The 22,712-nt window shown below is 36.6% G+C and overlaps 1 protein-coding gene across 1 annotated transcript in view; it reads left to right on the plus strand.

The window, feature by feature from the left end:
- CEP162 (centrosomal protein 162) overlaps positions 1-22,712 on the plus strand; it is a gene marked incomplete at its 3' end in the record, with an annotated part of 50,386 nt that overhangs the window by 9,743 nt on the left and 17,931 nt on the right. Inside the window, exons 4-17 of the mRNA XM_082481518.1 lie at positions 8,521-8,670; positions 8,938-9,124; positions 10,206-10,255; positions 12,313-12,380; positions 13,398-13,428; positions 13,824-13,946; positions 14,672-14,863; positions 15,028-15,109; positions 15,962-16,229; positions 17,398-17,665; positions 19,438-19,580; positions 20,369-20,596; positions 21,253-21,390; positions 22,326-22,438. Coding sequence (XP_082337644.1) covers positions 8,521-8,670; positions 8,938-9,124; positions 10,206-10,255; positions 12,313-12,380; positions 13,398-13,428; positions 13,824-13,946; positions 14,672-14,863; positions 15,028-15,109; positions 15,962-16,229; positions 17,398-17,665; positions 19,438-19,580; positions 20,369-20,596; positions 21,253-21,390; positions 22,326-22,438 — 2,041 coding nt within the window. The remainder of the gene's footprint in view (positions 1-8,520; positions 8,671-8,937; positions 9,125-10,205; positions 10,256-12,312; positions 12,381-13,397; positions 13,429-13,823; positions 13,947-14,671; positions 14,864-15,027; positions 15,110-15,961; positions 16,230-17,397; positions 17,666-19,437; positions 19,581-20,368; positions 20,597-21,252; positions 21,391-22,325; positions 22,439-22,712) is intronic.

Consider the following 22,712-nt stretch of genomic DNA (forward strand, 5'->3'; position numbering starts at 1 on the left):
CAGAAATGAGTTTTTCATATGACAAGAGTTAAGATACTGCTGGTAGTCTGCGATTTTAAGCATAGCTCTGTCCTGTCAGCGTTGTCACAATTAGGAGCTAGATCTTGGTCAGCAGTTGTGCCATTTAGGCATAACCCTAATAGGTGTTGTCTGGACTGCTTATCTGCCCCTGGCCTTTTTTGAGATGCTGCTGGAAAACTCAGATGGATATGAGTTCCTATCAGGCAGTGCAACTACATATCAGGTAGTAACGAGATATTATGATTTCCCTACAGCTTTTCAAAAACTGGAAGGACAGAGTGTTCTTGCTGGTCAAAGTGTGAGAATTAAGTGGTTAGCCTGAGCTCATTTTTCCACATACTATCAAAGAAAGTTTTCAGGTGACTTTAGAAGTTCAGCGTTCTTCCGTGTTTTTTCTGAAATGCTTGAGGCAACCCATAAAGCACTTTGGTGCTTCTCATGCTACTTAAACCAAAAAGCACTGGAATGGGTACTTAAAAGGCAGGGTGATTACAAGTTTTGGAGAACAGTGCTTGTATGGGTTAAGTACAATGCAAAGCAGAATCAGAAGAAATAATGTGATTGTATCAAGTTATTCCCGTCCAAATAAATTCTACAACTTTTATTTTTTAAATTAAGAATATCTTACCAGTTGTGTAGTTTAACTAGAGGTAAAGCCATTAGAACTGAAACATGCTTGATCTGCAGTTTGTTGGTGTATAAAATAAAAAGAGAGTTCTGGTAAACTTTTTAAGGTCTCTCTTTAAAAAGGCTTTTTCTTTAACAGGAAAACATTCAGAAGGTGAGGTTACCCAGTTTTGCCAGTATATAATCTCCATTTACTTGCAAAATAAGCTAGCCTATTCATATCCATACTCTTGATGAGGGGCTGGATTTTTTTCAGAGGGAGTTGAAAGTAATCTGTGTGTAATGCTTTTTGAATCAAAAGTTCAACATGTCTTGGCAGTTGGTCATAATAACACTGAGAATACAAGAACATGGGGCAAATATGCTAGATCTGTGCACTGAATTCTTCCCCAAGCACCATTTTGCCAGCCAGATTATTAGTTTTATTTCAGCTACACCTCTATCAGTCTCTGCATAGAATTCCGCTCTTGTGGGACATATGCAGTAAGCCATATCCACCTAGTACTTTGATATTGCCAAGTAGAGAGGCGGTTAAGTTTTACTAGAGGGCTTTCCAGCTTCTAACTTGGCAAGAAGAGGATAGCTCTGTGGTATGAAGCAGAGCTTCTGGTTGTATCACTCCATGAGGAAAGGACTATATATGTCACACTGGACACTCACAAGTGGTGTAGCAGTTGAATTAACATATACTGCGATAGGTTGGGAACTGCATAGCACAGAAGCAATCTGTACTAGGATGAATGCCATTCTGCTAACTAAAATCTAGTTGTAGGGCAATTAACACAGAATCAAAAGAGAGCCATTTGCAGAGGCCAACTTGGCCACCTTCATTATAAACTGAGTTTTCCTCTGCAGTTGTGGAGATAGATAATTTTTATGTGGCTGTAACTGAGGGTGATTAATCCCACACATAAAGAGGGATTTGTATATGTGTGTACACACTACAGACTGTGCTATGACTTTAGTTCATGTAGATATACTTGCATTGTTTTAAAATGACATGTATGGTGACTGTAAGGAGTTCAGTGTGGATAGGCTTCTAGAACTGCTACTTTTTTCCTCTGTGTGTCTGTCTTGTTGTCTTTCATGCTTCCAAGTACTTTGTCAAATAGAATTTTGGTAGGTCCAATATTCTTCAGCAGGTGTGTGTTGTGTACCATGTTGCTCAGATGTATTAATAATGGATGAACACACAGCAGCATTGCAATGTAAGTTACTGCACCAAATGACTGACAAGATGATGATTTAGATTTGTAGCTTTTTGTAACATTACTAAATGTGCCCTAAATAGCAAAATAATTGTCCTGTGGGGAAAAAAAATAATATTGCTATATTATAACCAATATGAAAATAATCTGAATTCAATTTCTGTTAAGTGTAATGTTGGCATTCTTTGAAATTTTGTTGAGATCCGTGTGTATTCTTCTAGGCTTGAACCTCCATGTTGTTTGCAGTTACGACTTTATTAACAGGCTGTCAGCTAATAGAATTATTATTTTTAAAGTGTTTTGTCATCATGAATCAAACTTATGTAAATCTTATCTCCACCCACAATGTGGCACTGCATTACAAATACGTGCTCCACTTGTATGAGTTGATATGTTTCACAGAATCCTAGAATGGTTAGAGTTGGAAAGAAACTTAAAGATCATGTAGTTCCAACCCCCCTGCCATGGTCAAGGACACCTCCCACTAGACCAGGTTGCTCAAAGCCCCATCCAGCCTGGCCTTGAACACTTCCAGGGATGGGACACCCACAGCTTCTCTGGGCAACCAGTTCCAGTGCCTCACCACCCTCAGAGTGAAAACTTCTTCCTCGTGTCTGCTCTTAGTCTCCTGTCTTCTAGTTTGAAACCATTCCCCCTCATTCTATCACTACATGCCCTTGTAAAAAGTCCCTCTCTAGCTTTCTTATAGGCCCCCTCCAGATACTGGAAGGCTGCTATAAGGTGTCCCCGTAGCCTTGTCTTCTCCAGGCTGAACAACCCCAGCCCTCTCAGCCTGTCTTCATAGGAGAGGTGTCCTAGCTCTCTGATCATCCTTGTGGCCCTCCTCTGGACCCGCTCCAGCAGGTCCATGTCCTTCTTATGTTGGGGGCTCCAGAGCCGGATGCAGTACTCCAGGTGGGGTCTCATGAGAGCGAAGTAGAGGGGCAGAATCACCTCCCTTGGCCTGCTGGCCACACTTGTTTAGATGCAGCCCAGGATATGGTTGGCCTTCTGGGCTGTGGTCACACATTGCCAGCTCATGTTGAGCTTCTCATCCACCAGTAACCCCAAGTCCTCCCCAGGGCTGCTCTCAATCCATTCTCCACCCAGCCTGGATTTGTGCATGGGATTGCCGTGCACAATTGTTTGGGTGACACTGTATAGATACATTGTTATATTAACAAAGTGCAAAGTCTAACTAATTAGCTTCAGTAATGCACCTAGCTGATAAGTTGTTTACAGTTTGAGGTTTTCATTTTGAGTTACTTCAGTATCTATATCATGCTTTCTTAAAAGACACACATGACTGGAAAACAAAATACATTCTATACATTTATTTGTTGTCTGATTATTTTTTTCCAAGGCATCTTTTTACAGAAGTGCCAGGAAATAGGCAGAGATTTAAACTAATAGTCTGTTTTCAGTTAGTTTTGTGGATTAATGGTAAACAACATAGATTATTTCTGTTCATTTGGCTGAGAAGTATAAAGTGCATTTTAAAATAATTCAACTTGTTATTCTAGGCATGTTTGAACTCTTTGTTCTTCAGCTTTAAACTGAAATGTGCAAATTATGATTCAAGATACTGTCTTCCATATTTGGCAGGTTAAAGACCTACCTCTAACTAATGTCCTTTCTACTTGCTTTTGTCATTTAAATGATAAAAAGAAATTGGATGATAAGAATTCCTGTCCTGTCTTGCTTGCCTGTCTGTTCTTGCTGTTTGTCTTGCTTTTCGAGATTTTCAGACAAGATTTGTTAAAATGAGGAAAGAGAAGAAAATGATGGAGAGCCATGCTGAAATAGTGGAAAACAGTGGACAAAAGAGTCCTCATTCAGACAGTGGACAAAAGAGTCCTCATTCAGATTGCCAGTCTGGTATTTGATTATATATGTTTTAAATTTATTCAATATCAGCTTTGTATTAATAGTATGTTTCCTATAGAAAATCCTTTGCAAATAGTCCATTTGACCATAGTGCTCTCATTGAAAACAAGCTGCCACTTACTTCATTTGTCATTTCCAGAGGAAACTAGTAACTGTGTGAACTTTTGCTCAGTTGTCATTACATCATACATCACTACCTATAGTGATGTATTAGGACAGACAGTATTGAATGTAAGCCAGCAATATTAATATGCATTGTTCTGTTTGTTTAATTTCAAAGACTGCAGTCAGATAAGTATTATATTTGTTTTCTGTTGATGTGATTCTTTTCCCTCTGCTGGCCAGTATGCTGCTCTGTGCATGCTGCCACTGGAATGAAAACAGTACAGTTGGTGTTATAATGACAAACTAAATTGTTTAATCTGCAGGATTATTTTAGTCAATTTAACTTCAGCCTTTTATGTGAAGTCACTTTTTACGCCATCTGAAGAGAAACTCCAAAGAATAATTATGAGTTATAAATGTCGATCCATTAAATACTTTTGTGTAAAATACAATAGGAATTAACTTTTATGTACTAGTTTAAATGTGGCTTTGGTGTAAAATTCAAGCATATCAATAATATTTTGGAGAGCCGTGACAAAGAAATATTTGGCACTTGGTCTTTAGATTGTGTTGGTGATCTACTATGTAGCCTAGAGAACATTTCTCCGTGGTAGCGTTCTTGACCATATGTGCTGTCCTGTTTTCATGAGCCTTGTTTGCATAGAGTAGCTATAAAGCATCTCGGTCTGGGAGACAAACACTAAAACTGAATCTGTGTCTCAAAGTAGGCTTAATATTTGAAATAAGAGCAAAAGAAGGAGTTATTTCAAATTACTGTTTTAAAAGGCATCAGGTGTTTGCCTTTACAGCAGAAGGCATGCTGTCAACACTTTTAGTTTCAAAGTAAATGTGGGAGAATATAAATCTAGAGAATATAAATCTAGTCTCATTGGTGGACTCGGACATCAGTTGAGGGAATGAAGGACCCGTGCATTGTATCAGAATGGATTTCATACTGGTTCTTTTTTGGCATTGCACCTGCCATATGCTCACCAGCTTCCTTTAGTCATCTTGGATGTTTCTGAGTTGTGTTACCTTCCGGTCACGTATTCCTGTAGTCCTGTTTCTAGATAGGAGAAGTATTTGGCCTGATCATCTAGACTACTCTTTCTCTCCCTTGTGTCAAGGTAAATTCAAAAGACCTGTAACCTAAGAGTTTTCTCTGAATTAACCAATTTAGAAGCCCCCTCCACCCCGACAATTTGAACAAGGTAAAGTCTGATACAGTGCATCTGGCTAGCCTAAGGTATATAAAGTGCATAGTGTGACTATCATCTAAACATCCATTTTCAGCATAGGTACTGTTATCTAAAACTTAATTCTATTAATGTGACTGGAAGGCATTTGTTTGTATTTGCTGCTAAGCAAGTCCTCACAAGGGCTTGAGCAGACAACATGCAGTTCTTACGATAGACAGTAGTAATTCACATTTATGTAGCTATGTTTTTCCACTTTTCTTTGAACTGACCTAGATGCTTTCTTTCAAAACTTGTAGTACAAACCTTCTTTTATTGTTGAAGTAGTTTTACTAGTTTTCTTTGTTTTCAGGTAATATATTGAGCTCCTACAACAGTGTATTTGAATGCAAGGAATACGTGGAGCAAGAAAGAATTTGCCTTTTCTAAAAATAAAAAAAAAAAAAAGAAGGAAAAAAAGAGTTTTATTCTCAGAAGTTATAAGTATTAATTTTACTTTTTAGTTATAGCTGTAAAATTATAGATAATTCAATCTACAAGAAACTGAACTGCATTACTTTTTCAGAAGTGGCAATTAGAATTCTCACATCTTATTTTTCTCTTTATTCCCTGTCCATTATGTATAAAAACTTATAAATGTTTGTGTATACTTAAAAGTAGTTCCCCTTAAACCTTCTTCCAGTGCATCTCGCAGCAAGGCTTTGTCTAAATTCAAAATGCTGGAAAAATTTCATAAGGACAAGAAAGATTCATACTTAAACAAAGAAGAAGGAAGCCTCACTTCTGACAGTCCAGACAATTCTGAGGGTAACAAATTTGCTCTATTTTATATGATGCTAAAAAGCTAAAATGGCTCGATTCTGGAAGTCGTGGTCAGACTAAGGAGAAAATAAGTTAGTTTTTAAATAGATGTTTGTAATTGAATGTAGGTTTGAGTCCTTTGTATTTATATTCTTAAACTTTTCTCTGACAGTGTGGTGGTTAGAAATATTTTTCTAAGTGAAACTCATCTTCTTATTTTAATTAATTTCAAGGGGCAGGACTTTAAAGAAGAATACTATGTATCATGAGCCTTACAAAATATTACAAGAATTGTTAATGTGAAGAATACGGGTAGTGAAATCTTTGGCGTTCAAGGAAACTGCTGCTTCAAGAAGTTTTCGTAAAAAGTAACAAATACTCCCTGAAAAAGAAATCACTCTTGCAAGTCCCACAGAAATCACTAGGACTGTTCAAACATCCAAAAAACACAGTGAAAAGAGACTTTGAAGTCCATCCAAGTCGATACTTTTTTCCAAGTTTGTTAGGTTTCTCAGAGTGCAGATAGTGTAGGGCTAGTAAAAAAGACATTTTTGCCTTCATTAGCAACAATTGTATCTCCTGTAAACTGGGGTGCATGTCTGGGAATTGGAAGTGGATGAGTTGCAAAACTCAGTGGCTGCTAAACAGTATTTGATTTTGAGATTATTATGGGAGGGGCTTTTTTTAAAAAAAGCTCTGGTCTGGTTTGAACTGGCAAAATACTTGAAAAATATGAGATAGCTTACATAAATCCCATGAAACCTTCAAGATCAATGTAAGTCTATCAGAAAATTCATTCAGTTTGTGATGATTTAAATACAACTCAGTCTTTTTACTTCCCATCTCCTTTCTTGTAAATATTACATGGGAGGTCAGAGACAGTTTATCTTTGATTCTGCTAACATATTCTCATTGACAAATAGGGTGTTGGAGGTCTGGTGAGATTGTGGCTAATCTAAAGCTCTGCAAAGGACTTGTGACCCAGCTCCTGTTGGCTGGCTTGATAACTAGAATAGAGCACCATCTGGGTAAATTACTTTAAATTACTGCATTTAGCTGCCAGAGAAATGGACTATTCGTACTTTTTCACTTCTGTTCAGCACTTCGAGTTTCCATTTTAAACTTTTCAATTTAGTAGCAAAATGTATTTATTTAGACATTAACTTTGTATACATGTGGAGCTTGACCTTTAGTCAATGTCTCTGACATTTTTATTGCATGCAAGGCAAGTCAGTCAGAGCTCTGTATCAGGGTCGGAGCTGAAGTTAGATACAGGAGTGTGGAAGTCATTTCCAAGATGTAGAACCTTATGCACTTAGCCTATCAATAAAACGTGTAAGGGGACTTCGTCATGTAAATCAAGAAAAAAATCTATTCTACTTCTGAACAGGGAGGCACTTACAATCAGAATGCGCATGCTAAGGGAAGGAAAAGGTGTTCAGACTCTTGCTTCCCCCACCCTACCTCACCCTGTGTACATTTTCAGTAGGGAAGGGAGGGGATTCTCCGTTGTCATGATATAGGCAGGTATGGCGCTTCGTTAAAGGGACTTGGTTGGACCTGTATAGAGAACAGAGTAACAGCCCAGAGTTGAAGCACTTGATCAGCACGTGGGTGACTGGTTTGGTGTTCTTGATCTGAAGGGTTATTGATGTATGCATCTCCTGCAGTCTCCAGCCAGCAGGAAATGAGCTGTTCTCAGTGTCTTCACCTCTCCTGGTATGTTCAGTACAAAGACACAGCTACAGTCTAAACATCATTTGGCCAGACAGGACAAAAAATTCTGAGTTTATTTTACTAACAGGAGATTCATGTTGGAAAAGACGGGCATGGTTTCTGTTCCCTTCTGTGATAACTGTTAAATCATGTCACATGTCATTGGATAAAATGCTTAAGCAGCTTCTCCTAAGACAACCTCTAAAGAACCCAAGTATAAATGTCTTAGGGGCAGGCAGAAGGGACTTGGTACTGCCTTTTAACTAGTCATGGACTGCAATATTTGGCTTTTATTTCTTCTATAAGGAAGTAGATAAGGCAGAGTTCCGTCTGAGAGCAGAATTCACATGTAACATTGGTAAGGTGATGTAGAACCCTCACAACAATGAAATTACAGTAAGGAGAGCAACTGCATGTTGTAGTTGCATAAACATACAGAATGGAAGAACTGGGTGTTCATCAGTGACCTTTAAGTAACTTTGGTTACTGTTTTGTTCCTTAAAATATTTAATTTGCAACAAATGAAAAGGAGCTGCTGGGCTGATGGCTACAATTTTCAAAAGTCTGTGGGTAGTAGATCAAACAAAATTAACAGACATTTAACAGAGCCACGTTAATTTCTGTAAAGGTTTTGTGTGTGTGATTGTCCTCCATAAGTAACGTTACAGTAAATCGGTTTTTACAGTTGTTATATTTGCTCCGTGATGAACTTAGGTTTGTGTGCAAATATGAAGGATAGGAAGAAAATGTATATAATAGAATAATTAATTGTCATTAAACAAGATTTACATATCTCATGGTAGAAACAGAAGTTAGATGAATGTGATTTGTGAGACTGGGTATCTTTGCAGTTGCAACATAAGGTTAAAATTGGTGGTTCTGGAAGATGACTAAAAGACTGAAGTGTCTTACAAATAGCTTTTATATGATAGTCAAAAATATTGCAACTTTTTTCCTAGGAATGTTTGGAGGCAATGGAAGCTTTGTCAAGACGCAGAACGCTTCCCAGTCTAGGGGGGAAACTGCAAGTGGAAAAGTGGAAAAGATCCAGCTTCAGAAAAGTAATGGGGTTGCTGTCTCCTTAAGCAGAGACAGCCTGGAGACAAATGGTGAGAGCTGAGAGTGCAGCCAGTTCATGAAGTTGGCTAGATCTAAATAAACTACTATTACAGACTGTTTCCCTCAATTCATTGTAATTGGGATTCTTCATGTCTGTCAGCTGCATCTCATGAGCTGAAGGCTCCTGGTACTAGCATGTGATTATTTGATAATTAATATTTTGTGAGTCTGTCTATAGTTGTTCTTAAGTATTATGGCAATTCTATGTGGACATACAGCACAGACACAATTATTTTATTCTTTGTTTTGAAATTTAGATTCAGTTTTAGCTTCTGGGCCTAATCAAAGTAACGTGGGAGTTGGATTGGATACCTTGGAAGAACAAGAAGAAAAAGAGATCTTCTTTGCCAAACTTGAACGAGAAGCTTCCTCTACTATTGATTATTCAAGATTAAATAAAGAGCTGGATTCCAATGATTCTGTATTACTAGCACCATTTGTACGGTAATTTAGAGGGAAGAAAAGTAGTGAACTGTATTAGTGTGCACATATGACTCGGGTATCTGAATACCATGGCTACTGAGATTTTGTGGGGCAAGATCTTATGTGATTTCAGTCAATTTCTTGTTTGTTTGTTGTGGTTTGTTTGGTTTGGTTTTGTGGTTTGGGGTTTGTTTTTGTTTTGTGGGTTGTTTTTTTTTTTTTTTTTAAGATGAGGACAGAAGTGAGCTTAATAAATAAAGGAAAGGAATAGGGTGAGACCATGACTTGGTGATGAGTGACAATAGCTACATGTCTTATGCATAATCAATAGTTACAAGTTGATTTAACATTCTTAATTGTAAAGTGTAACTAAATGAAAAGTTAATAACTGATAATAACAAGAATAATAACAAGATATATATAATAAAAATAATAATAAGATATAATAATAACAAGATAATAACAAGAAAGTAGATCAGGAAAGATTTTATAACCCCTTAGACATGATCTAGAGGAAGGATGCAAAATCTTCGTAGACTAGGGCAACCCATTTGTAATCAGTACATGAAAATAAGTTCAAACACATGTGAGAGAAACAGATGAAAGGGCAGTTCAGGCTGCTGTTGCTAAAAATGCTGAGTACAAAGGAAACTTCCAATATGAAAACAGTTGGAGGGTCAGAATTCTGGAGAGTTTTTAGGTAAGGACAAAACTATAACTTCACAGGAAGAGGGGAAAGAAAGGAGATTGATTGTTTGTTTGTTTACTAACGCAGAATGAGAAGGTCAGAACAGGAAGCAAACCCGGTGATAAAAATTTCTTTGAGAAGCTAATGTCGGTGTTGGAGGGAATGCAGAAAGGGTGTGATTTTAAGAGTTAGATTGCTAGTTTAAACTCTGGACAGTTGTAAAAACTTAAATATTGATTTTAATCATTGTTGGCATTTATCCGCTATTCTTATGTATGATTTGATATGATGGACAAATTCAGGTTTTTAATTTTATTGCTAATTGTAATAAGTATCAAAGTTTGGAATTGAAGGAAAAGCCCTGTATTTATTCACTGTCCAAGAAGAGAGTAAAATTTTCATTTTGTTTTTCAGAGATGAAAAAAATGATAAAGAAGAGGAATCCACACATGAAGAGAAATCTGGTAATGCAATCTTTCTAAATCGTTAATTTGAATATTTTTTTCCTGTTTATATACTAAGAATTATGAGAACCTCATTAAACACAATAACAGAAATGAAAGCTGTGTATTCGTGCTCCAGTTCAAATGCAAATTCTTCAGAAAGCATCACAGCAGAGTTTCAGAGGATAGCCTAGGATCTTCATGTTTGCAGTGGGATGTAGTTTAAAGATCGGGAAAGAGGAAGTTGTACTGCAGTCTCATAGTTTGTGCTATACTCTGTGTTGCCTTTGGAGCTAGTCAGAAAATGTTTCAGATTCACAAGACAGTCCAGCATCCTCACTGAACTATTTTGTTCTGAGTAATATGTAAACCCATTGACTTCTGTTCCCATATTACTCTGACCATTGTAGGTAAAGCTTTTATTTATCTGAAACCTAATGTAATTTTCATATTAATGGTTTGAATTTATCTGTAGTTCTCACATTGGCTTTTTAGTCTGCCTTTGCATTATGACTGTGCAGCTGGTGTTCAGAGAGAGATTTCAAGGGTTTGCTTTTGGTTTGTGTTTTTTTTTTTTTTTCTTTAAGTGGATTTTAAGCTATTGTGACTGATGTCTAAAAGAGAAACAGCAAAAAACCCCCAAGCAACTGTTGATCAAAAACTGAGTAAAAATTGACCCTGATGTTGAAATACATCTTAATGTTTCAGTTACTCTAGTGTCTTAACTGTCATTTCTACTTTTGTACTGTCTTTTCATACCTGAGTTTAATCTCTGTAATCTGCAGCATTACTCTTACCTGATCTTTTTCCCCAATTTCCATGCTACACGCCTTCCATCTTGCTTATTTGTCTTTCACTTGTCATCTCTCTTTATTTCACTCTTCATTGCTAACCTATGATAGAGTGTATTCCTGTAACAGATTGTATTTTCAAATTTATATATTTAGCTGAACTTTTGAGAGGTCCTGTAGTCAGGCTTAAATTTTCCAAACATAAAGGGGCTGTATTTGTAAACCTTAATCACAGGAAATCTTCTCTCCTTGCAAGTTTGATTACTCTGTAGATTTCAAGAGATCATGATAGCTGTAGCAGAAATAATACAACAATTTGGTAGCCTTTTTCTGAATGAAACAGTTGAAATTACTTGATTGTTACAGTCAGTTTTATGAAATAGGTACTTCTGATTTTTAGGAAAACAGTTTCTATGGAATACCTGGAATGATCAATCTGTGTGGTGTGTGTAGTTTGGTTTAGTCTTTGCCAAACTGCTATTTCATGAAATAGCAAACAAAATAGTGGATAATATGTGTACAGGAATAGTATGAGCACTCTGTATGTCTTAAGTCAGTATGAGAAAGCTATTTTCAGCTGATCAGACTTATGGTCCAAAACCGAAGTGAATGCTCAATTACTTTTCATAGAGTGGTTTTTACATATAAGTTAGACTGTGTGTCTAAGCACAGAAAGAACACATTATAAAACAGGGTTTTGCGATGCTTCTAGATTTAAGGGTTACTGATAATGCAGACACTGAAGCCTGTAACCACAGGAGCTGAGTCAAGGAGATATGGCAACAGTGAATAAGAACTCGTGGAAGGATCTAGGTAACAAAAATTTATTCTCTGACACACTTGTGTTTTTAAATAATGCTTACTCTTGAGAGTGGCAGTTGACCAACAAAGCAGGTCAGAGGAAGCAGATTCTGAGCCTAAAAACTGCTGGAGTTGTCAAGGTGGATGTACAGAGTACTTTGTCTGCTAGGAGGTGAATTGCATCGTTTCACCTGTAAGAAAGTCATTGAATAAAAGGGCTCGATTCAAGTATGCCTTGAGGAGGCAGAGGTGAAGTATATCTGCTCATAATACAAACTTCATTTGAATTTAGAGATATTGCGTGTGAGTTTTACAGTAGTTTTAGTACCACATGCAGTCTCAAAACCTTTCTGTTGCCTTTGTGAAAGGAGTAATAGTGGCAGTAGCTGTTTTTAGATGAGAGGTTGGGGAAGAGGAAATAGCTTTCCCTTACTGCTTTTTCTTCCTTCACTATTCATTCTATTTAATGTTTATTTTACTCTTCAGGCAACTACAGTGAAGATTTTGAAGAAGAAACAGATGCTAATCCTGTCTTTAGAACTGAGGGTAGTCAGGTGAATGAAAACATCGTATCAGGAGTTGATTTAAGTCCTCAAGAACAGGTATAACTTACCAAATGTTTATATTAATCACATCAATTGTAAAAGCTCTGCAATGTATAACGGTAAATATAGTAAACCTTTACATAATGTGTACTGTCTGAAAGAAAAGAATATAGTGGTCCTGGGACTATATGTTCTATTAAGGATATGCACTTTCCTGTGATAAATCACTGAAAGGATTAAGTTCTTCACAGTGTTTCCTGCTTATTCTTTCTTTGAATTAAGAACTGTGAGTAGGAGTGCACAAATGATGACCTCTGGTCGGAGCCTCAGCCTCAGCCTCAGAATGGGTAGTGATTAATCTCTCCCTTGGAGCCATTAAGGTGGTGTCTACACTAGCAAGTGACACAGACTGAAGGAAGTAGTTCTGTACAGAGAAGCAGTTTGGACAGAGGACCCAAAATGTATGAGCATTGGGAATAATACTGGCAACTAGCTTAGTCAGGTCTTTTGATGTGGAACACATGTGACTGAAGTACATCAAGTGCATTCCTGGAGCAAATGTTCTGATTTGATTTTTTTTTTTTATGTAAGTTTATAGACCACCATGTGTTCATCTATATTAGATTATTTTTTATTCTTTTTATGTGAATTTACTAGGGTAATATGTCTAATAAATGTTTGGAAAGACAAATAGAATGGAAGTGTAATGTACTTACTGCTATGTTATTCTCTTTTCTCAAATTACAATATAAGAGAACCAGGGGGGTGCAAAAATATTATTGCATTTATGCAGAGTAGCATTTAGTTCCCGGTGACTTGTGAGACAGTTTGTAGAGTACAGGATGTTGGGGACCTTTTGGCATCCTAAGGAGATTTTTGGAGAAGTGCACATTCTTGGAGGACCAAGAATTGCTTAGTCCTAAGTTCTAAGAACTGTTCTTAGGTTTTGGACTAACTTTTAAACTTTGTCCACAATTTTTTTCCCTTGAAATTCAAAAAGTAATATTTTTTTCTTTAATTTTTTAGGAAGAAGCAAACACTGGCATGCTGGCTAAAGGTAAAATACAAACTTTGATCAGTGGGAGAATACTAAATGTAACTTTTTGAAACTTTCTTACCTGATTTTTACTATTTTGTTATTTTTCACCTGATTTTACTGTGTTCTACAAAAGTCTGCTAGACTGAAATGGTTAAAAAATGAATCTATGTGTTTGCACTTTAAAGTCATCATCAATGTAATTTTTTATCTTCCTACATCTAGTCAGCACTCAGATTTTGATGCTTGCAATCAGAGTTGATCAGTTTACTATTAATGGAATTATAATAATCTATGTAATGATTTTTGCATATTTAGTACATCAAGATAAGCTTTGGTATACTTCTAATTCCAGTGTAGGTAAAGTATAAATGAGAGAATTGTGTTTTCTTTAACATTTATCTTCTTGGCTTTAGTTGTATTACTTGATTCACAAGATTCAACTATGGAACTTCAAAAGGCCATTGAAACATCAGATGTAGCTCTAGGTGAGCATTCTCTGCCTGAAGAAGTCAGTGGAATTGAATTGAATGAAGCAGGTAAGGGTTGCTTTAAAAAAAAAAAAAAAAAAAACAAACACAAAAAAAAACCACAAAAAAACATGCAACAAAGCCCAAACCTCCAAATCTTTCATTAGTAGAACAGGTGGCTCTGATGTCTTCGTTTGTTCTTAGGTTATCAGTGAACATGAAGCCCTTGGCTTTTAATAACAAATCTTGAAAGGAGGAGGAAATATTACAGGAAAAAGTCATATTTCTGCTAAAAAGACACTTTTTTTTTACAACACTTGGTTGTTGTAAAGTTGCTTTTGACATTGCAGTTTGATTTTTAAATACCGTCTCCTTTGGTTATTCATCATCGCTAAAATTCTTCTTTGACAGCATTGAACACTATAAAATACAGCCTCTTATCAAACTTTGTAGAACAGGGTATGCCAATTATATCTAGAGTATGGCTGTAATGGCATCTGTTAAAATAGTTATATCCCACACGCTGTTAGTGTTAGTACTGATAACATATTGCAGTGGGGTAGAGGGGTGGAGAGGCATACAAACTGTAGATTAAACTAATATAGTACGCTAATTAACTTTGCAACTGTTTATTTTTATAGTAAAAATGAGATTTTAGATATTTTTTTCATAATGGAAATCACTGTTCTCAACATGTAATAGACCAAGCTAGTAACTGAAACACAGGCTCCAGTGGGACGTTTCCCAAAACAGAAAATCCTGTAGTGTCTCTTACGAGCCTGTGTTTTTCACAGGCACTTCCTATGGACAAACCACCAGTGACATCGAAGCGTTACATCAAGCATACCATCATATTGATCAGTCCTTGGGAGACACTGATGAGCAAAAACTGCAAGGTTCTGCAATGGCAGTCTCAGAATGCTTAGTGCAGGGTGTTTCACAAAATAATGACATCTATTCAAACAACATGTCAACTATTGAATCGGGTAAATATCTCAAAGGAAGGCATGTATTGTACAAGCATTTCAAATGAGTGAACTGGTAATATCTTTACTCTCCATTTATGAAACATTCTTAAATGTCCTTTTTACACATACTTTTTCTAAGGGTGGGGTTTTTTTAATTTTTTTTTCTATTTTGCACAAATTAGACTTACCCACTGTGGAAGAATTGATGAAACCGATTAAAGGACACTCATGTAATATCAGAAGTGTTGATGTGGAGCCTGAAAGGTATTTATTTCAGAATACATTTTAGAACTGTAACAACTTAAGTCCGTTATCTATTTGTGAAAAACAGCTTACTAAGTAACTCATCTGTCTTTTTCCCTAATTACTGAATTTCATTATGTTTTGCACTGGCATTATGGCGTTCGCAGTTTATTGTGAAATGAATATGCAGGGTTAATTGGTTTAGACCAGGTACTTCCAAACTTTGTTTGAGCGATAAGCAGCAATGTTTGCCAAATCATTTGGATGAGTGTTCCTCACTCTCACAGCTACCACAGCAAGGATCTATGCTTTCCCAGTCTTCTGCTCTTCTCCCTCCCAATACCTGGACTTTAGCCCACATCCTTTCATACCTCTCCAGCCTCCATAATCTATAATCAAATCCTCTTATTCTGCTTACTCTCATGATTCTTACTAACTTATGGACCATAACTCCTGGTTTGCTCCAACTGTTGCATCTAGAGCAGAAAGCACAGGCCTTGGAACTGTCAGAAATAGATTATGCTTAGGAAATGCATTTTGGGAGCTTATCGCACAGCTGCACCCAGCAGAAATTACCATTCATTGTTTTATTAGCATTAATAGCATGCTTGCAGGTGTTCGTCTTGTTAGCTGAGTGTGGTACCTCCGCAAAAACAGTCACTGCTGGGAAATGGCTCTTGTTGCACAGCGTGGAAGTGAATCTGTATAACTAAATTTGCAAGGTTGTTCTTAAAACGAGCCTAGGGGCTCTTTTAAATTCAAGCAGTTTTTACAGCTGATACCTAAAGGAAAAATGGCCCACTTTTTCCGGACTAATAGAAAAGCAAAGGGTAAAAGTCTTATTATATATGACTTTATTCCTTTCTCTTGTAGTCCTGTGAAACTGGTAGGCAGCACAGCAAATGACCTCCTCCGCCACTCGCCCTTTAAAGAACACCAGAATAATACAGTTTGGGAGACAAACTTATTTGAAAAATTTAACAGAGAGGAAAGCATCTTTCTGCAGACAGCTGTGAATGATGATAATGTTCAGAGTGTGACTGAGAAAGAAATTCAGACCAATGAAGTACAGCCTGATGTACTAAGAGAAAGAACAGTACAAGACTCTCCACTTTCACAACACGGCAGCAAAACTAAACAAGTAAGTAAGATTTTTATTATATGGGAATACATTTAAACTGTCTGTATTTTTAGACTTCCTGTTATTTGATTGTGCTCTGATGTTTAGAAATTGAGAGACTTGCTGTTTTTCTTGAAACTGTCATGTTACCATTGCTATTGTTAGAGGTAGCCGAATCCAATGGACTCTGGGACCAGCAGGATTCTTCCTGTCCCAGCTGAATACGTACAAGGTTACTGTGGTTCCATGTCCCCAGCTCAAGCTAGTAGTGAGTCTGAGCACGTGTTCCTACTGGGGGGACATGTTTAAACTCACACAGGCTCAGAATAGAGAGCATACCTACAGAAAAGACAGTTAGAAATACAGTTCAGTGAGAGTATAGGAGAGACTGCAATGATCAATGTAGGGCTTAGTCAGACAATTGTACTGACCAGCAACCTGGTCATGTCATTAGCTTCTTTAATCTTGTTTTCCCTCTGTTTCCCACACTTGTTCCTACTTGATCCACTTTAATCTCTCCCTTCACCTAGTTTTTGTCCTTTCCCTAAACATCCCTTAAGTTTTGCACATTCCCACAATCCTCTCCAACATTCCATAACAAGATGTACACAATCCCAATCCCAAATCCCAAATTCTCTTCTGTCTGCATCCCCTAAATTAGCCCCATGCTCTTTTAGGCAATCACTGCTTCTGTCCATAAGGGGTTGCAGGGAGAGAGGTTGTTTGGCTGATTCATCCTGATGGGTTTCCCACCAGGGTGAACAGGCTAAGCTTCCTCATTTACTGGTCTTAGGAGTTGCATGCTCTGTTTTCAGTGATTGGGTGTAGTAGGGTTCCTCTGCTTGCCACTGTTCCTCTCTTCATCGCTGGGTTTCTGTGTTAACTGTGATTAGCCTTTAATCATGAGCTACCTGCTTTGGTCAGCTAAAGATCCTGTAATGTCATACAAGTTCCCACAACAACTAAATAGAGCCAGTATAAAATACCTGCACTATGTATACTTCTGAAGTAGTAAAATTCTGCAAAATGACATACTATTAATTTGGTTAAAAACAATGCTTCCCTGCTGCCCCGAGTCTTACAGCTGTGTAATTCTGGTAACTGGTTCTATGTTAATTTAGTAGGGAAAGCTACCTTCAGATCACACTAGAGCCTAAAAATTGTTTTAAACAAATGTGCTCTATCACAGGCTCTTCGATCTTGTTCCTTGAAGAATGAAAGATCAGAATCAATGACAACTAAACCAATGTTATACAAGAATATAAGAAGTCCAGCACCTTTACATAAAAAGAAATCTTCATATGGTCCTCATGGGGTTGTTAGAAGTTCTGGGTATGGGAAACCCGCTTCACTCTCAAAGCAGTCTTTTCCAGCTGATGTAAAGAAAGCACCAAAAGAAACTTTCAAAAAGACCAGTGTGAAAGCCAAAAGTCCTGCAGATAGAGCAAGATCTAAAGGTAATTCTGTTGTAACGAGTCTGAGTTTTAAAAGCCAGAGAGCTTTGCTGTTCATTTTTCACATGTAAAAAAAAAAAAAAGAAAAAAAAACTACCTACATTTCAAAATGTTGTAGAAGAAATCTAAACCCAAATGCAATTAAGTGCTGAATTTTTTCTGTATCAGCATGAAGTTGCTGGAAGAGAGGCTTTTAAATAAAGTTTTGCACTGTAGTCTTGTTTCATTTCCACTCACATATACTATTACTATGTTTAAGGCTTACCTATTGTTCACCAGTAGGACCAAAACAATAGAAAAAGCTGATGTCCAAAAATAAGTATCTACAAGTTACATTTTTCATTACAGTAAATGCAAGGTTTTGCTGACACACTAACTTCTGTGTATGATGCTGAATTTCTGTTCTCAGCTGTTTCTTCTTATCTTTGCTTTCCTAGAGTACAAAGAAAGCACTAAAAAGAAAGTCCTATTTTCTGTTCTTGTCTCTTGTAACGCTAAAGAAAGGCGAATACCAGTGTAGTACTGTGAAAGCTGAGTTGCAAGTAAAGGACTGAACTTTTTTTTTTTTTTTTGGGTGAACCCTGAAGAGTTTCATGAGATAATTCAGCTTAGCATCTTTGCAGATGATGTTTGCTATTTCTGAGGCATGGGAAAATAACGAATGCCCAGGTTTTAGCACACTTCTAGCATGTAATGCTTTTAAAAATTCTGCAAGTAGTGTTGGGAAAAGCAGTTTATGATTATGTTCCCTGTCTTAGGGAGATGCTTCAGTGGCAGCTGTCAAACTAAGGGACCTTAGTTCCTCAGCGTATTGCTATGCCACTCTCCAGAGGAGGGTGTTCAGCCAGATGGAGGTGGTGAAGTGAATGACAAGTCCCAAGAAAAGGAGGCCATTAGCCTCAAACATGTTCTTCCCTCCCTAGCTATAACCATTCTCCATGGCAGTTTCAGGTGACTTCAGAAGTTAATCTCACCAGGATGCATTCTGCAGGAACCTCTATAGCTCAAAGGAGAATGGCGTTGAATCAAACAATCCCCTAATCATCATTGCTAAGGGAGCACCTTTGTGAGGGGGTAGTGTGAGAATTGTAAAAAGTATTACATTTGGAAAATTATCATTGCCTGTTTGTTTTCAGGCATAACATTCCTAAGCAGGAGCTCTTAGCTTAAATTGCTATAGGCAGAAATGAAATGGCAGTTGTAGTTATTATCTGCATTTCATAAGACTAAGGTGTGAATGGTTTCATGTATGTTAGTTACTCTCTGGGGAGAGGTTCCCTGATTTCTAATTTCCAGTCAAGTTGGTACTTGATGCAACAAATAGATGCTGCACGTCTTTGTATGCTGTCTGCACTCCAAAGTCCATTTTGCAAATTGCTGTGTCTTACCTTCACCATACCTTGAAATAGGTTGTATTTCTATATACTTAGATTACTGGCCACTTCTTGAGCAGAGAACTGAGGTTAACCTTGTTTCATGAAAGATTTATTACTCAGCTACTTGTTTCATTTGTTCCCTTGGGTTTTGTTTTATCTTGTCATCAGTGTCTGTCTTAAAAAAAAAAAAAAAACAAACAAAAAAAAAAAACACAACAAAAACTAGAACACTTTCCATAATGTCTCATTGCTCTCAAGTTTGTGTATTTAATTCAAAATTCAGGTTGTAGAATACTTAACTTATATGCCTAAGGGGTGGATCACATGAATACATTTTTTTGAAAGGACATTAAATTCTGAATTTAATTTTGTTCTATTTTACTTTCTGCCTAAATGAAGAAACCTTATTTACTACTAGGATAATAAGATCTGCAACAAATGAACCAACTTTGAAGGGAAGTATTAACAGAGTTATGTCTGGCCAATCAGTTGTTAATAATCTTGGACACCAGGCTGTGGATTATAGCAGTCAGAATCAGCATGTAAGTAATAATCAGTGACGCTCCTAACTATGGTATGTACAACTTGGTTTGCAAGCCTATTTTGTCAAAACTTTTAATAATTATTACAAGATTGGCAAATGCTGAAATATTGAATAAAGACTTCCCTTTGGTCAAATACTAGGTTTTGCTTTTAAAATATGCACGTATAATCATGCTGCTTTTCTGTTGCTCAGATAATTCTATTACTTGTGTGGTTCAATATACTTAAAGTTGGAATGCTTATTAATTTCTAAAACCTACTGTTTTGTGGTAGAAAAGTGGAAAATTTTAAATAAACCTCTTAAGTAAAAGTATTCTGTTACGAATGTTAAATAGTACTACTGTTTGGGGTTTTTTTTATGTTTGCATTGCATTGAATATTTAATGTATCTTCTGACTCCAAGATGACTGAATTTGCAGGTTTTCCTTCTTCCTTATAAATTGTTTAAAAAATTATTCATTGACTACCTAAATCATTACTGCTTTTCAAAAAGTAAGATGCATAATAAAATAATTCTGGTACCTGTGTAGTAGCTCTCATATGAGAGGTGTTTGTTTATTGGGGTTTTTTGGCTTGCTTTCCTCATACATATTTCAGAAATGAGAAAGTAACTCATTAAAGTAAATGCAGGATGTTTTGCTATTAGAATGTTGGGTTTGGATTTTTTTTTTTTTTTTTCAAGTGCCTTATGTGGTTGCCAAGAGCCAGTTAAATAAAATTGTTGAGTGGAATTTTTGGTAAACAATCAGCTCAGTGGAATGTTTCCCTGAATTTTTCTCTTCATTAGGATTTATCATTTTCTCCTATCAAAAGTTGTGATAGAGAACTATATTTGCTAAAACGAGTGCAAGTTGCAGAGGAAGACCTGAACACAGCTCGTGATTTGATTCAACAGCTAACCAGCACGGTTTCACAAAAAGAGAAAGAAATGGAGACAAAGATAGTAGAACTGAAAACACAGTATGAAAAAGAGGTTTCTCGGTTGGGTCAGGAAAACTATGTTCTTCAGAGTAAGGTATTTTATCATCTTATACCCCATTACTATAGAACAGGAGAAACATTGCTTCTGAAAATTAAATTAATGCTATTTTACGTGTTGTTAATGAGCAGAAAATCCATATTTATACACACACTCCTAGTTTGTAAATGCATACTTGCCATTATGTTTATTGCCCAGAAGACATGATCTTTTTTTTTCTACAGAGATAAACTATGTAATCCTGAGTCCCTAGTTTGCTATTTTGAGAGTTCTGCAGCAGTTTTTTTGCAAATATTTAACTCACTCTTAGGTTAAAAAAAAAAATTAATAAGAGATTAACAGATACCCCTTGTTATGGATAAGGTACTATATGTTGAGATATTGTTTATTTTTTTGATGCATTTTTCAATGTTGTGTTTTGTCTGTATGGCATATTCCCAGGTTGATTCCGCTATACCCTCCCAGAAGAGGGAGCGTAAAACTTCAACTTTTCCCAAACCTTTTATACTTTGTTCCTGTTTCGTAATGCTTCTGTAAAACTCCAATAATTAGATTGCCTCATTGGTCTGCTTTCATACCTTCATGAAAAGATTGACCTATTTATGCTATAAACGTATAGTCTTGTAGAAAATTCCATATTGCTAACAAAACTTTCTTATTAATTGTATGTCTTTTTTTTCTTTTTCTGAAAGCTGAGAAGTATGGAAGAGCTGACTCAAGAAAAGAGATGGACCCATCATACAGCAACAATTCCTGTCACTGAAGAAAAACTGGCACAAATACAAAAAGAAATTGAAGATCAAGAAGTCATTATTCAAGGTTATCAACAGGTATACCACACAGCATATTGAGCTGCGTTCTAGCCAGTTTCAGAAGCAAAATTGTTTAATGGTTACTACTTTTCTGTTGAAAGCAATTGTCTTGCTATCAAAAAAGTGGATGAAATTTAGGTGTGAAGGGCAAACATGTATTGCACACTTAAAAAGTATTTCACATGTCTAGTTTAGGCTAAGTTTTTCCATGATTCCATGTAACTGTTCTAAATTGTAAAAAATACACTGACTTGTCAGTTGAGAACTGGGAAAACATTTTATGGCCACTAAATAACCGCAGACTTTCTGCCCCAAATGTAGTAGAAAACTAGTATTCTTAAGAAAAATTAGGAATCTGGAGGGTTCTGCTTTTAAGATGTTTTTCACAGGATCTGAGCAGCTGATTTCAAGGAAACCTTATTAGCGCGCGTGATTTTTATTACTTAGTCAAGTGTAGAAATAGATAATGCAAGCTTAATAATCCCTTTGAATACTTGCTGCTGTAAAATCAAATAGGTTCTTTTAACCAGCTTCCAGCTGCTGCTCAACAGCATTTCTTGTTATAGGCAATGCCTTACTATTATGACTGTGAGCATCCCGAATTGGTGGTGGTTTGTGTCCATGGGATTGGAGCATATGCAGGCTAAGCTCTGATCTATCAGCACCCATCCATGTATGTGGTTTTAGAATATAGTTGGGATAGCTCTGCAGAGGAGCTGGCCTAGGTTCTCTGGGGTGAACAGACACTCGGATAGGATTGTAGAGGTCATTGTACTCTGCTTTAGCATAAAGATGATGAAAATAGATATCCATTTTAGAACTTAGTAATAAAACATTTAGTGTTTGCTTGCACTGTGTCAGTAGGCAAACTATGCAAGTCATAGACAATTAGTTTTGAACTGGATAAAACAGTAATTTATGAACATTCTTTAACTTTGTGTGTCTCATCTTAGGAAAATGAGAGGTTATACAAACAAATGAAAGAGCTACAGATCCAAAACAAAAAAAATGAGGAACGAATGTTTAAGGAGAATCAGTGTTTAATGTCTGAATTAATCACCGTAAGGTAGGCTTATTTAAATACCCAACCTAAAATCTGTGGAGTTTTCAACTGTGTTTATTATTTTTCTTTAGAAGAATCACTGCAGAGTCTGTCAGTTGCATGTTTTCCAGAGTTTCTTGAGTTTGTGGTTTTGTATTTTATTTTGAGAATTGATTTATGTTCATCATGGGCATTTAATTCTTAGTCGTCTTGCTGATCTTGCAGACCTGTGGGAAGACTGGTCTTCCATTTGGGGACTATTTCAGTGCTAAAATTCAAATATTCTTACTCATATGAG

The sequence above is a fragment of the Vanellus vanellus genome (genome assembly GCF_965231255.1).
Source record: "Vanellus vanellus genome assembly, chromosome: 3".
NCBI lineage: Eukaryota > Metazoa > Chordata > Aves > Charadriiformes > Charadriidae > Vanellus > Vanellus vanellus.